At 57.6% G+C, this 14,190-nt stretch overlaps 5 protein-coding genes across 5 annotated transcripts; 2 read left to right on the plus strand and 3 right to left on the minus strand.

The window, feature by feature from the left end:
• Positions 1–78: 78 nt before the first annotated feature.
• On the plus strand, positions 79–1,567 carry C7974DRAFT_395450 (replication factor A protein 3). Its single transcript, XM_046141983.1, has 3 exons — positions 79–307; positions 713–815; positions 1,265–1,567. The coding sequence occupies exons 1-3, from the start codon at positions 158–160 to the stop codon at positions 1,333–1,335; spliced, it is 324 nt and encodes a 107-aa protein (XP_045995904.1). The 5' UTR covers positions 79–157; the 3' UTR covers positions 1,336–1,567.
• On the minus strand, positions 1,568–4,274 carry C7974DRAFT_395453 (Spb1 C-terminal domain-containing protein). Its single transcript, XM_046141984.1, has 2 exons — positions 4,039–4,274; positions 1,568–3,984 (listed from the first exon to the last, which is right to left on the minus strand). The coding sequence occupies exons 1-2, from the start codon at positions 4,228–4,230 to the stop codon at positions 1,654–1,656; spliced, it is 2,523 nt and encodes an 840-aa protein (XP_045995905.1). The 5' UTR covers positions 4,231–4,274; the 3' UTR covers positions 1,568–1,653.
• Positions 4,275–4,773: 499 nt separating this feature from the next.
• C7974DRAFT_274970 (uncharacterized protein) lies at positions 4,774–7,454 on the plus strand (the record flags this gene model as incomplete). Its single annotated transcript, XM_046137559.1, has 2 exons — positions 4,774–6,774; positions 6,822–7,454. Coding segments are annotated over 2 exons (2,634 nt in total), but the record flags the coding sequence as incomplete, so codon positions are not given.
• Positions 7,455–9,311: 1,857 nt separating this feature from the next.
• Positions 9,312–10,405, minus strand: C7974DRAFT_376693 (uncharacterized protein; the record flags this gene model as incomplete). Its single annotated transcript, XM_046140294.1, has 2 exons — positions 9,312–10,124; positions 10,238–10,405. 2 exons carry the CDS (start codon positions 10,403–10,405, stop codon positions 9,312–9,314), a joined length of 981 nt encoding a protein of 326 aa, XP_045995907.1.
• A 452-nt stretch (positions 10,406–10,857) lies between these two features.
• C7974DRAFT_336739 (putative cytochrome P450) lies at positions 10,858–12,882 on the minus strand. The gene is made up of 5 exons (XM_046139194.1): positions 12,721–12,882; positions 11,956–12,672; positions 11,817–11,904; positions 11,679–11,763; positions 10,858–11,619 (listed from the first exon to the last, which is right to left on the minus strand). Exons 1-5 carry the CDS (start codon positions 12,847–12,849, stop codon positions 11,043–11,045), a joined length of 1,596 nt encoding a protein of 531 aa, XP_045995908.1. The 5' UTR covers positions 12,850–12,882; the 3' UTR covers positions 10,858–11,042.
• Between the last annotated feature and the right edge of the window lie 1,308 nt (positions 12,883–14,190).

Here is a 14,190-nt window from a genome sequence, read left to right on the forward strand (position 1 = left end):
AGTGCCACGTGACACCGCTCCGCGCTAGCACGCAGGTATTCACGCGACGCGTCTCGCCGTCCCAATCCATCGCACTGCACCTCCAAACAAACTTCCACCCACTCGCACACGAAACCCCCTCCAATATCCATCCTCTTTACAAACCACACACACCAGAATGGATGCCCCCCAAACCCCGCGCGTGCTGCAACCGCACCTCGCGCAATTCCAGCACCGCATCGTGCGCGTGCTGGGCAAGGTCGTGCAGCTGCGTGGCGAGACGGCGGTGATTGACGCGGGGGGGAATATCGATGTTTTGTTGAACCGGGTATGTATTTTCTCAAATCGTTGCTCTTGTTGTTGGTGCTGCAGTGGGTTTGTTTGCATATGTGCGGTTTTATCCGCGGAGAGTGGGGTTGGGTTGTTGTTCTCATTATCATTCTGACTGGCTGTTGCTGGGTTTTGGTGTTTTGGCTGTGTGTTCTGGTTTTTGTTGTCGTTGTCATTGTCATGCTCATTTCCATTCTCACTTCTCCATCCCCGATTCCTGTTTCTTGTCTCCATCTCCCATCTCCATCTCCATCTCCACCTCCCTCCTCATTCTACATTCTCTGTTCTCCCCTCTCCCATCTCCCTTCTCCGTCCCGTTCCGTTCCATTCCCGTTTCCCGTCCTGCTCCCACGGCCCCCTCCCACAGCCTGCCCCCACAGCCAGCACACTAACGCAACCCAAGGACGCGCACCTCACGCTCAACAACGCCGTCGAAATCATCGGTAAAGTCGACGCCAACCTCGCCATCAAAGTGCAAGCCGCCACGGATTTTGGGAGTGGTGTTGGTATGTCCGGTTTTCCTCTATTCGCTTGCTAGTCCCTTCGCTTGGTGCTCTGGTGGTTTGCGGGTCTCTTCGCTTGGTGCTGTCTTCGCTTGCTGCTCTACTCGGGCATGCTGCCAGTTTTTCACCTCCACGAATTCGTCCTCGTTTTCGTCTTCGTTGTTTTTGCGTTTGCATACCATTGCTTTTTGCACAGCACTCCCGCCCGCGCCCCCGCTTTCGAAGCTCGGCGTTTGGACGCTGACGCTCGGGGTTGTGGGGTTTTTGCTTTCTTACTTTCTTACTTCCTTATGTACTTTCTGAAGTGTTCGCAATCTTGTTACCTTGCTTTGTCACGTCACTTCCCACATCACTTCCCCGCTGTATCCAACCCACTCCAATCAACTCCAAACCACTTCAACCCAGCATCCCACACACCAGCGATCAGAGCGACGCTGATTCATAACACACAGATTTCAACGCGGCGAATGCGGTGGTCGAGGCGACGCATAGGCACAAGGCGATTTTCTACGATGAGGTGTAGGGGGTGTCATAAGCGGGAGAAGGGGGTTGAGAAGGTGGTTGAGACGGGCTGTGCGGGAGCCGTGGATGCAGGATGAGATTGATGGTATCCTATGGGTGAGAATGTGGCGGGATAGGATGGGACGACATGACATGCCATGGGATGAACAGGAGAGCTGGCAGGACGGACCATGAGGCCCAGAAACATCAAAGCAGTGCAACAAAACGCCATGAAATTTGAAGATTTTCCAGATATCAAACGCCGCGAAATGCACTCCTCCCACCACCTCCCTCTATTTTAACCCACCACCACCCCTTCTGTCTAACCCCAACTACATCCTCAACGCCTCTTCTTCTCCCTCTTCTCCGCCCGCGCCATCCCGCGCTTATCCTTCTTCATCCTCGCATCAACCATCTTATACTTGCCCTTCGTCCCCCTCGGGCGTCCCTTGATCCCGCGATTCCCGCCTCCAGCCACCACAACCGTGACCTTACCCTTGGGCTTCTTCTTGGCGGCGCGACTCATGAGCCGGGCAATACTCTGCGCCTTTTCCTTTTCGGTCATGCCCTCTTCGTCGGCGAGCAGGGCGGATTTCTTCTTCAGCTTGAGCAGGCGCTGGGCGGCTTTGAATTTCTTGCGGGCGTGGGCCTCGCGGACCTTCTTGATCGGGCGCGCATTCAGCGCTCTCATTTTCTCTTTTATCGCGTTTGCGGCGGCGGCCGTGGTTGGGCGTTGGAGTTGCGAGTGCCGGTTTTCGTCGTCCAGGAACCAGTCGGGTAGCCCGTCGACGTCGCGGAGTGAGTAGCGGTTGAACGAGTCGTCGAGCAGGTCGTGTTTCTTTTTCGCGCCGGTGGCGATTTGGTGCGCGAGCGTCATGGCTTCGGCGGTTATGATGTCGATGTCCGGTTTGCCGTTTTTCATGGGGATGTCGTCGTGCTCCCATTGGGATTCGTCGCGGGCGACTTCTTCGATTGCGGAGGCGTCGTCGTCGGACCAGTCGCCGGGGTCGGCGAAGGTGGCCTTTTTGGCGGGTTTGAATTCCTCGGAGGAGGAGGCCATGGTGACGTCTTCGCCGTCCATCTTGACGTCTTCGGCGTCGATGTCGATGCCGCTGTCGTCGTCTTCCTCGTCCAGCCCGTCCAGCCCGTCGATGCCCTTGAAGATGTCCTGGTCGAAGAAGCGCTGCGCGCGGCGCGTCAGGCCGTCGGCGTTCTCGGCGCCCTCGAGCGTGGTGGTCAGCTTGCTCGGGCCCTCCTCGTCGCTGCTGGAGTCGCTGTCGCTGTCGGCGTCCTGCACCAGCTCTTCGTCGTCGCTCTCCTCCTTCTCGCCGTCGGAGAAGCCGTTCCACTCGCCGTCCTCGTTGTCACCCCGCGCGCGCTTGGCGCGGTACTTGGCGTCGCGGGCGGACTTTTGCTCGACGTACTCGTCATACTGCGAGTCGAGGTAGCGCTCGAGATTGTCGCCCTCCTCATCGTCCGTGAACTCCTCTTCACTGGACTCCTCCTTCTCCTTCTCCACAATCTGCGCCATCTTGCCGCGGGCGATCTTGGACAGCGCGCCGTCCTTCTCGACCGCCTTGAGGGCGAACATGGAGTCGTCGCCGGTGGGCCCGGCCTGCTCAAGACCAATGTCAAACGGCGTCGCCATGTTCATCTGCATGCGGACGATTTCCTTCTGCTTGCGCTCGTTCTCGACGCGGCGCTGCTTGCGCTTCTGCTTGGAGTCCTTGTCCTTGAGGCGCTCGAGCTCGACCTGCAGCTTCATCTCCTCGTCCATGTCCTCGATCTTGGCCTCCTCTTCGCCCTCCTTGGCCTCCTCGGCCTCTTCGGCCTCCTTGGCGGCGGCGGCGTCCTTTTGCTTCTTGGAGAAGCCGAAGATGTCGCGCACCTTGAGACGCCAGCGCAGCAGGCGCTTGAAGTCGGCGCGGCCGAGGACCTTGAGATCGGCGCAGCAGTTGCGGACTTCCTTGGTGGTCTCCTTGAGCTTGTCGATGGTAGCAATAGCAATGTCGCCATTGCCCTTTTGCTCGAAGGTGAGCCTGTTCAGACTGCCCAGCATGGCAATCGGGTCGGGCGTCTCGATGAATTCGGCGACGGTGGCCTCGTGGAACTGGGTCCAGTCGCCCTCCTCGTAACCGCCACGCTTGCGCTTCTTCTTCTCCGGGTTGAAGACCTTGGCCTCGTTGTTTGGGGTGGGCTCGGCGAGCTCGGCGAAGACGTAGCGGGCGTCGAGGAACTTGGGGTCGAGGTTCTTGGGGGCCTTGTAGCCGCGGCACACGACGAAGATCTCGGCGGAGACGTTTCGCGACGAGGGCGGCTTGGTGGCCTCGACCTTCATGAACAGCTGCTGGAAGCACCACAGCAGGGCGTTGTAGTCCTTGGAGCGGAAGACCTTGGTGACGAAGGTGCCGCCCTCGGCCAGGAACTCGGTGGCCAGCTTCATCGACTGCAGCACGAGCTCGGCCTGGGAGAAGGCGTCCTGCACCCAGGCGGTTCCGACGTTGGGGGCGCCATCGTGGATGACGGCGTCGGCCTTGAGATGCTTGAGATGCGAGCGCAGGGTGGTGCGGCACTTGTCGGTGGTGATGTCGCTCTGGAAGGTGATGCAGCGGGGAATGGGCTTGATGGGGGCGAGGTCGACGCCGACGATGAGGGCGCCCGCGGGCATGACCTGGGGGGGTTAGATATTCCACAAGAACAATGCAAGAGCGGGTATGGAACACACCTCAGAGGCGACCTGGCACCATGAGCCCGGGGCGGCGCAAAGATCAATCAAGACCTTGCTCTTCTCGAGGAAGTTGTACTTTTTGTTCAGCTGGATCAGCTTGAAGGCGGCACGCGCACGGTAGCCCTTCTCCTTGGCGAGGCGGTACCACTTGTCGAGACGGCCCTTGCCGTGCTTCTTCTGGATAGCCATGGCTGCGGCGGTGGTGGTGAATGGTGGCCGGCGTGGAGCGTGGGCGCGAAAGTTCGAGTTCGCGGGACAGAAATTAAGTGGAGCGTCCCGTTGCGGTTAGGGCGTGCGCCACACAGCCGCGGCTGGGGTCGTGGCTCGTGGCCCGTGGCTGCGTCATGGTGGCGGCAGCGCGGACTGCAGCACGGCCAGCTCACGGGGACGCGCTGGCTCACATGCAACGCCCGACACCGCCTGCGCTCCGGCTGCCTGCCGCTGCCCACGCCAGCCATGGGCCGCAAGAAGAGCAAGCCTGCTGGGGATAGTGCGCCCACCGACGACGCTGCCAGCACCACCGGGCCTGTTCTTGATGCCAGCACCCCCGAGCCCGTCCTCGATGCCAGCACCACCTCCCACGAGACGGCCACGAGCCAGCCCGCGTCGGAAGCCTCAGCCAATGTCTCCGTGACAGACGCCTCCGCCTCTGCACCCGCCACGCCCGGCACGCAGACGCCGAAGAGCGGGCGCAAATGGCTGGGCGGCACGGGCAGCTGGCGGTCCAAGGCCCCCGCCGTGGTGCGGACGGCGCAGGAGACGATTGGAATCAGCGTCAGCGGCGGCGCGACTGCCGAGCTGCCCACCTCACCCGCCCGCACGCCCAGCGACGCCTCGCCCGCGCGCTTCCTCACCAAGCGCAAGTCGAGCAAGAGCATCGCCCTCGCCTCCACCACCAACATCACCGTCGCCTCGGACGGCTCCGTCGAGGAGGCAAAGCCCGAAGCCGAGCCCACGCCAGAGCCAGCACCCACGCCAGCGCCAGCACCGGCCGCCGACGCCCCGCTGCCGCCCGAGCCCCCGAAGCCCGACGTAGCGAACACCTGGGGCTGGACGAGCTGGTGGTCGCGGCCCGACGGCTACACCGAGGCCGCCAAGGCAAAGAGCGCGGGACAGGCCAGCGTGCAGGACGCCTCGAGCACCCCGCTGCCGGGGACCACGCCGTCCGAGGAGCCGGACGCGGCCGCCAAGGGGCTGGACAGCGCCCTGGAGACGGACGCCGATAAGGACAAGAAGGATCAGGAGGGTCAGGAGGGCCAGGAGGGTCAGGATAAGGCCCAGAACAAGGTCGACAGCCCTGCAGTACGCCCAGAGAACCCCGACACGAAAGACACAAGCAAGCCGACCGCGCGGAACTCAAGCGGCTCCTGGTTCTGGCTGTGGAGCAACGCGCAGAACGTCCAGGCCAACTCGCCTCCGCCGCAGCAGCCCGCCAGCGAGTTCTTCACCCCGAACACATATTCAGATCAGGCGACCGAGCTGGCGCAAGATATAGTACCGAAAGATGTAGTACCAAAAGACACAGCACCGAAAGATACAGCACCACAAGGCGTGACAGAAACACCGCAAGACGTACCACAGCCTCCCGCAGAGACATCCACCGACCAGCCGCCTCCCCAAACTCCAGCAAAGACCCCCGCGAAAGCCTCGGGCTGGGCCTTTTGGTATCGCGACCCTGCCAGCGCCCAGCATGCCGAGGGCGAGGCGCAGAAGCACGTCGGCGAGGTGGCCGTCTTCGACACGCCCTCGCAGTCTCATCCCGAGGCAGCGCAGTTCAACGAGCAGGAGCAGCCCAAGGCAGACGCCCCAGAGCCGAAGCCGAAGCCGAAGCCGAAAGCGAACGAGTCCCTGGTCAAGAAGTCGCTGGGCTCCCTGCGGGGACGCACGAGAAAGGCGGCCACGAAAGACCTTGCTAGCGAGCCAGCAGACACAGCGAGTGCACCAGCGACGCCCACCCGCTCCTCCCCCGAACGCGAGCCTACCCTCCCGCCCGCTGCTACACCCGCTCCCGCCGCCAAGAAACAGGACCCGCCAAACCTCATCCTCCCCGACTTCGCCTCCACCTACCGCCTCGCCCAGCAGCCGAGCCTCTGGAAACAAGTACGCCGGTACTTCCTAGCCAGCGAGCCCGCCTCCGCGCACCTCTCCCTCAACCCCACCCCGCCGCGTATCCGCAAGGCCGTCGCCATCGGCGTCCACGGCTTCTTTCCCGCCCCGATCTTCCAGCGCATCATGGGCCAGCCGACCGGCACGTCTATCCGCTTCGCCAACGCCGCCGCCGCCGCCATCAAAGACTGGTCCGAGGCGCGCGGCTACTGCCCCGAGATCGAGCAGGTCGCGCTCGAGGGCGAGGGCTTTGTAGCCGAGCGCGTCAACACCCTGTGGAAGCTGCTGCTGAACTGGATCGACCACCTCAAGGCCGCCGACTTCATCCTCGTCGCCTGCCACTCGCAGGGCGTGCCCGTGGCGACGATGCTGGTCGCCAAGCTGATTCAGTTCGGCTGCGTCGGCGGCGCGCGCATCGGCGTGTGCGCCATGGCCGGCGTCAACATGGGCCCCTTCATCGAGTACAAGACAAAGTACTTCGGCCCCACCGCCGCCGAGCTGTTCGAGTTCTCCAACCCCGACAGCCTCGTCAGCCAGATGTACCTCGCCGCCCTGAACGAGGTGCTGCGCGCCGGCGTCCACGTGCTGTACGTCGGCAGCATCGACGACCAGCTGGTGTCGCTGGAGGTAAGTCGCCCCTATATCTAACCGAATACCTCCCTAACCCACCCCAGTCCTCCACCTTCACCCCCCTCACCCACCCCCACATCCACCGCGCCGTCTTCATCGACACCCGCCTCCACGCGCCCTCCTTCCTCACCCACCTCGTCAGCCTGGCCCTCACCCTGCGCAACCGCGGCCTGCCCGACCACAACCTGCTGCGCGAACTCTCGCCCGCGCTGGCAGGTAGCTTGTACGCCGGCGACGGCCACTCGCGCGTCTACGAGGACCCCGCGGTGTACATGCTCGCGGTGAGATGCGCGCTGGAGACGACTAGCTTGCCTGCTGCACCGGCGCAGCGGCCAGGGAGCAGCGGCAGTTTCGCGGGCATCAGTGTGCCCGTCGTCGGCGCCCCCTCGTCCCCAACTCCAACAAAGCCCCCGTCCAAGTCCCCCCCCTCGTCCTCGTCTCTCGCGCTCGACCCCCACTCCCTCCGCATCTCCTCCTACCCGCCTCCCCCGCCCGCGACACCAAACCCCTTCTTCCTCCCCTGGGCGATGCGCGGACTCCTCGCCGAGGCATCGGGCGCTGCGGATCTCGAGTCTGAAGTGGCGGAGCTGCTGGGCGCTTTCGAAGAGTGGAGACCCGTGGGGAAGGGACTCAAGGAGGTGAAGTGGCGGCTGGAGGGGGTGAGAAGTCGGCTGTGACGGCCGTAAACCGTGGCGGTAGCCAAGCGTGGACGCGCGTGGCGGTTGGATTCCGGGAGGCGGTGATGGCAAGCTAGCGGGAGAGCGAGGCGTGGTCGTGGTGGTGGTGCAGACCGGTGCAGAACGGTGCCCCCCATAGTACCGGAGACAGGGGAGAGAGAGTGTGCTCGAGGCGCGAGCAGCAGAGCAGGCGTTTTCTGTCAGGCGTTACGGGCGCGTTCGAGATACCAAGGTGCCGCGTTTGGCTGCGAGGTGCGCGGTGCGTGGATACAACCTTATGCAGATGGAATACAGATCGAGATGCAGATGCAGATGCGTGCGTGTAAGAGTCCCGCACAGCGCACGCACAGCAATATTCAATACCGTAAACTCGCACGTATAAAACCCGGGTGTACTAAGTGAAATCTTGCCAAGGGCTTAGTCTAGAGGGGGGGGTGTTATAGAATAAGGGGGGTGTACTTAACAAGAGTACAAGAGAAGAAAAAGAATACGTGATGGCATGTTATAGAGAGAAGAGAAAGTAGGGTAAGAAGAGAGAAGAGGTTAAGTTTTCCAACTGTACAGTTAGCTAGGAAGGAAGTTGTGTACATAGTTACTTGCTTGTATAGTTCGTCTTGGTCTTCTTTCTCTCTCTCTCTCTCTCTCTCTCTCTCTCTTCTACTGTTTTAGAAGTTAGAGGTAGGTAGGTACCTTTGTCTTCTTCTATATAGAATAGATTCTTTGTCCTAGTATGCAGCATACTCCTTTAGAGAAGAAGCTACTACTAGGTACACACATAGACACGTAGTCTACTATAAAACAACTTCACAAAGTAGTATAATAGACAAAGAGCTAGACAATCTTAATCACAAACGTAGGTAGGGGTAAGTGTACTGCACTAAGGGGGTGTACTGTTTAAGCGAGTGTGCGACGTGCGGGTCTCCGGTCCCGCACATCCTTCTTCTTCTTCTTCTTCTTCTTCTACTACAACTAGCCTCTTCTGCCGTGCGCTGCTCCACTCGCACCATCTTTTTTCCAGGCGTGCACGTTGTGCGTACGCGGACGCGCACACGTATCTATACTAGGTACCTCTACGGCTGTATCTACGCCCCGCTGCATATAAATTCCATGTCTCTGGTAAGTAGTGCTGAGATTATGCATACGCTGAGACTAGCGCAGGGGCGGGGGTTTGAGAGTGGGGACGGGTTTTGTGTGTGTGGGTTTTCTGTTGGTTTTTTAAGCGGTTTGTGGAAGTTGTAATACGCAAGTCTGTGGGTCTGTAGGGCTGTGTTAAGTTGGCCAAGCCTACGTAGGTTATAAGTTATTAAAGTCTACGTGGGTTATACCTCCGTGTAAGTCTACATAAGGCATCCAAGCCTAGGTACGTACTTAAGTCCACGCAAGTCTGCAAGTCTACGTGCCTCCATCTAAGCAGACGCTGTCGCAAGCACGCCTTGCCTTCCAATGTGCCCCGCAGCCCGGCAAACCAGTGTTCTAGTTGCTACTTAAGGGGTGTGGGGGCGTGTCGCAGATGGCGCACGGGGAAGGGGGGGATGTGGTGGTGAGCTTTGCAAGTGTGTGTTTGTATCTGCATGCTCCTGTGCGGCTGGGCCACGTGCTCGCGCATCGTTTTGTCTGTACGGCTCGTGTATTCCTGTGTTCTAGTCTGCGCGTGTGAGATTCTGTGGCTATCCGCCGACGCGATGTTATCTTGCCCCGTAGCTTCCCGGTCTCTGTCTTTCGTCTGCGCTGCGTGTTTAGTCGCCTCCCCAGTCCCCGTCGACATACCCCACATCCACCTCCTAGAACCACCGAGGCACATCCACCTCCGCACAGCCGCCAACACACAACCACCAACACACAACCGCCGCCTCACCACTACACCACAACCACAGCCCCAACCGCTACCAAGACACCTTTCCACCCCAGCCTGCCACGGAACACTAATACCCTGCCTACCGCCCCCCCGTCGTCGCCGGCGTCGTGCTGCTTGAAGACCCAGGCCCAGACCCAGACGCAGAGCCAGACGCAGAACCATTCAGCGACGCCCCATTCGACGACGCAGAAGAAGGCGGAGAAGCCGACAGCGGCGCCGAGCCGGGGCTGTGCATGCGCGGGCCGAGGCCGGCGGTGAAGGCTAGTGGAACCATGGCTTCTATCTAATTCTAAGAGAGGGTGGTGTGGGTGGAGGGCTGGGGTCTGGGACTGGGACTGGGGCTCGGGACTCGGGACTCCGGGCCAAAGCGGTACGGCCCGGGTTCTGGGGACTTGGAATCGAGACCGAGACCGAGATCGGGGACGCAGGCGACAGATGCCAGATCTAATGTCTGGGATGGCGCGAGGTCGGGAGAGTGCTGAATCTTGTCCTGTGTCCTGGGACAGGGGATGTTGAGCTGGGGTTCTGGCGCGGGGTGCGGGAGCCCGGGTTTTGCTCGAGGCGTGTGATGGTGCTGTTTCTTGATGTGTGCTGGAGCGGCGTGCTGGGGTACGCTGATTTTGCTCGGACGGATCAATGGAGAGGTTCCGGGCGGGGTGGATGTGGTGAGGGAGGCCGGTGCGGTGCAGTGCGGGTGCAGTGCTGGTAGACCGTTGGAATTTGCGGTGTTCGCAGTTCCGAAATCGATGGCTTTTGATCTTGGAATGAGGAGGCAGGAAATGATGGTTCGTGTGCGATGCGTGGACGTAGTCCTGCTGGAGCGAATTCAGTCGGGAGGTTGTGACTCTGGTATTGGTGCAGCGAAGCCCGCAATCGGCGCGTTCTGAACCCGTGAGAGGAGTACAATATACAAAAACCAGATATGCACCTTCTTACAAAGACTGTTCAGCGAAGCGCGAAGCAAAGATCCAGTGTTGCTGTCAACCATCTCTTTCTCCCTCTCCACGATATATATATATATCGATCCCACCGCCCCGCCCATCTCCGGCATCACCACGACCACAACCCACAAACTCCCTTCTTCGTATACCCCCATCTCACCTCACCCACGCTTCGCACCCCATCGCGCCAAATCCGCGCATGACCGCCCCCCTCGCAACTTCCCAACCCGGCAACCCCTCCGCGCCACCCTCTCACGCTCCCGAATCCGCTGGTGGCCGCTGGCGCCCTGGGAGGGTTTGGAGCGCTGAAGTGTGTATGTCGTCGAGTGTCCTGATGCGGACGCGCGAGGCTGACGCGGTTGAGCCGCACGGCTTGGCCAGGGCGGTTGCCGGATACGGACTAGTGCGGTTGGATTGGGGAGGTGGGCTGGAGGTGTGATTGGCTGGGGTTTGTGGCAGGGTGCGGTGCTGGGCGGTTTGGAGTCTGCCTATTTGAAGAGCACGGATAGGAAGTGGCACAGGGAATGGTCAGGGATTTGGCGGTCGGGATCTTGGTAGAATGGTGGGTTCTAGACTGAGTAGCTGCTTTAGAGACTTGGATATGCACTGCGTGTAGAAGAGTTAATTGGCTAAATACTATCAGATAGCGAATTCCTTTACTCCTGAGGCGGGGTTTTCTTTCTAAGTTGCTACAATAAAATACAGGTCTAAGCCAAGACTTAGATAAAGTCTTTGAGAATAGCGTACAAGTATCTAGTGATGAAAGGTTAGTTGTCAACACTATGTAGTATTCTATTTATGCGACTGTGCTTTTGCTTTTTGCACAATCTCCTCAAAGCCTACTGGAGTCTTCCTCCATTGCTCGTCTTCATTCAAGAATTCCTCTCTCATCTGCGACCAGTCCTCCTTAATAATCCTTGCTCTCTCCTCGCTGCGTGGCGTGATCGATACTTCAAAATCGGGAAACGCCCTAGCAATTCCCGGCTTCGACTTGTCTGTGTTTATAGGCTTCTTGTTTCCATGTGCATCGACTGCTTGAGATATCTGGAACGCCCAGAGCATGTTCGAAACAACAAGGTAGATGCTGCGTTCGGCGAGATGCTGTCCAGGACAAATACGGCGACCGGCTCCAAAGGTGAAAAGTTCCGAGCTAGCACCGACTGAATTCTCCGCCGCCATCTCGAGTTTACCTTCCCATCGCTCAGGAATGAATTTCTGGGGCTCGGGATACCTCTCTTCGTTGAAGTGAATCGCCATCGTGTTGTGGATCAAGCCGGTGCCCTGAGGGATCGTGTACCCACGCCACTCGATCGGCTTGGACGCTGCGTGCGTAATGCCAAGGGGCGCGACAGTAGCCCAGCGATGTAATCTGAAGATTGTTAACGGTGTTGAACGGTGAAGAAAGCACTCAGTGGTGACTAAGCTTACTCTTGAACCATCTGTCTGACATAGACTAGGTTGGCAGCATCTGCATCGCCTGGCCGGCGATCTTGACCAATCACACGGTCGATTTCTAGCGTTGATCAGTGATTGTCAACAAGGCTGCTTGAGGCAATTGCTCCGTACCTTCTTGAGCTTTACGTTGCTTCTCAGGGAACAATGCCATAGCTGCCACCCAAGCACGGATTGAGGTTGCTGTGGTTTCGGTGCCTGCCTGATTCTAGGTGTTAGTTTCAACGGATCTCGCACGATGCTCTCGACTTACAAGAAGCAAGGCTTCACCTATTGGGAGTGCCTGTTCATCATTGATTCCAAGCGTTTGCTGTGCTTGGCCAATGACTTGATAAAACGATGGAAGGTCCGAGGCCTTTGCTTTCAGAAAACGCTCCCAGTTGGTTTCGATGTAACTCTTGTAAACGTCCCATCCTTGCTTTTTAGGGGGCGACAGATAATTGGGCAGCTTCCAAAGAAAATGGAAGAAGTTTGCCCAGTCAGCCTTCTGCAGGTACAGTGCAAAACCATCGAATTCGGCAAGAGTCTTTGCCACAATAGGATCATTCGAGCTCGCCACCCGGTATCCTTCAGTCATGCTCAGCGAGACAGAATTGCTGTACCTCGGGATATGTTTCAAAACGTCTTTTGGAGATTCCAGAATCTCACATAGAAGTTTCGTTACTTCCAGAGTCTGGTACGGGAGGAACTTCTTAGCAGCAGTCACATTGAGCATAGTGTGCCACTGCCGGCGAGCAACTCGCCACATTGGGCCGTCGGTCATGCCATAGTTATTACCTGCTCTTATAGCAAGCTCTGTGTGAGTGTTCATTCGCCCTGAACTGCTCTGACTCAGCTTGACGAACAGTTCGCGTGCTGCTTCTGGGTCATTCACAACGACAAAAGGCCTGGATCCTTTCATGAATGAGAAGACACCCCCATACTTCTTGCCCCATTTGTTGAAAATCTCCCATTGGAAAGATACCGGCATCTATGCATGTAAGTAACTTCGAAACTGTTCAAATTCGGAGTCGTTTACCTGGCGAAGGTTCCCAAATACTGGTTCTGTCGGTGGGCCTGGAGGGAGACCTTTAGGTCTTGATCCAACCTGTAAGAGGCGATGGATGCCATACAAGACAACTAAGCCGAGAAAAATGTATGAAAGCATATTTGAAACTTGAACTGGTTGTTTTGGTCTGCTGAATGTACTGAGGAATCTCGACGGCCTTCTCTCGTGCCTTTATAACTTTTGTCGTCGGTAACTCTGTTCCGTTAATTCCGCAAATGCAACCGTTATTGCCGTGAACGCAGCATGTCGCTTCGGGTGTCTAGAGCACATTCGGAAAAGGTCCGTACGCCGTCTATTAGCACCGAAGTCGATCCGCTTGGTTTAGTAGGCATTGTGGGTGATATTGTGATATCCGTAGAAGGCGATTAAGTCGCTAACAGCAAGGTCTTAGCTAAGACTGGAGCTGTCGACCTCAACGCAGCGATGCGGGGGGATGGTTTTCATACCTGAGCCATGGTTTGATTCTAATCTCTATCAATGCCACAACGGCAACATTGTGGGACTTGAAGGTTCGGACCATCCGAGAGACTACCCGCTGTCAACCGGTAGGATGGAATGAACCTGATGATGAGAGTCTGATCTTGAATCTTAATTGTGCACATCCGGATTGAGCTGCGTGCATCAATAACAACTAGACCCAGATTACTTTACAAACTACTAGAAGTGGCTCTGGTAAAGAATCTGCAGGACTGGCCGAAAGAGTGATTCCACCAAATGAGTGGCCTAGGAGACGTTGTGGCCGTCCAGTCATATCAACTTTGGAAGCCACGGCAACGCTTCTACTGGTGTAGTATTGACTAGACCCGTTCTCCATGGCCTTAGGAGAAGTAGGTAATGCAAAGAACTGCATTTTATAGCCCGTCACGAGGAGAAAGCAGTTTATCTGCTTTTACTATGATACGATATCTGTAGCTTTGTATAGCTGCTCTATAATACGCCTCTTTTCAATATGCGATGTTTGGGAGTACCTTTCAAGGCATTTATTTGTACACAGCATGAGTGCGATTACGCTTAGGGCACATCGAGCCGTCGCGGATAAGCGGTTGTTGGGAGGCAGCCCGCGAAGACAAGAAGTGCACAGGGGCAAGACCTCTAATCCAAGACGACCAAAAGGCAGCTTTGACCAGTATTCTCTATCAACGCTGCGCTAGGGTGGTTCATCCATCAGGAATTCAATCTTTGATAGTAGTATCTCTGCTAGCAATAAGTAGGATAGAATGATGCGCACCAAGGTCGAGCGGGCTTGGGCGAGAGCGAGGGGGAGATGCTTAGTTGGTAACACAAGATGACTATCGCTTGCTTCAATCTCTATGGCTATCTGCACTTCAGCATCTTGCGTCAACCTCATTGAACTAACGTAGTCTCACGATTAGATTATAACCTCTTAAATTTTTCAAAACCTCTGTACAATTCACAGGTAATGCACCGGTCTAGAAATTT

The sequence above is a fragment of the Boeremia exigua genome (genome assembly GCF_020726555.1).
Source record: "Boeremia exigua strain MPI-SDFR-AT-0100 chromosome Unknown C7974scaffold_7, whole genome shotgun sequence".
In the NCBI taxonomy this organism is placed as follows: domain Eukaryota; kingdom Fungi; phylum Ascomycota; class Dothideomycetes; order Pleosporales; family Didymellaceae; genus Boeremia; species Boeremia exigua.

Excerpts from the sequence above, each read along its gene's own strand:
- C7974DRAFT_395450 (XM_046141983.1), top strand. The coding sequence starts at position 158 with ATGGATGCCCCCCAAACCCCGCGCGTGCTGCAACCGCACCTCGCGCAA. Across the intron at positions 308-712 it reads TCGATGTTTTGTTGAACCGG|GACGCGCACCTCACGCTCAA; the intron begins GTATGTATTTTC and ends ACGCAACCCAAG. Across the intron at positions 816-1,264 it reads GGATTTTGGGAGTGGTGTTG|ATTTCAACGCGGCGAATGCG; the intron begins GTATGTCCGGTT and ends CATAACACACAG.
- C7974DRAFT_395453 (XM_046141984.1), bottom strand. The coding sequence starts at position 4,230 with ATGGCTATCCAGAAGAAGCACGGCAAGGGCCGTCTCGACAAGTGGTAC. Across the intron at positions 3,985-4,038 it reads GGTGCCAGGTCGCCTCTGAG|GTCATGCCCGCGGGCGCCCT; the intron begins GTGTGTTCCATA and ends TAACCCCCCCAG.
- C7974DRAFT_336739 (XM_046139194.1), bottom strand. The coding sequence starts at position 12,849 with ATGCTTTCATACATTTTTCTCGGCTTAGTTGTCTTGTATGGCATCCAT. Across the intron at positions 11,905-11,955 it reads TAGGTGAAGCCTTGCTTCTT|GCAGGCACCGAAACCACAGC; the intron begins GTAAGTCGAGAG and ends ACCTAGAATCAG. Across the intron at positions 11,764-11,816 it reads GCAACGTAAAGCTCAAGAAG|AAATCGACCGTGTGATTGGT; the intron begins GTACGGAGCAAT and ends GATCAACGCTAG.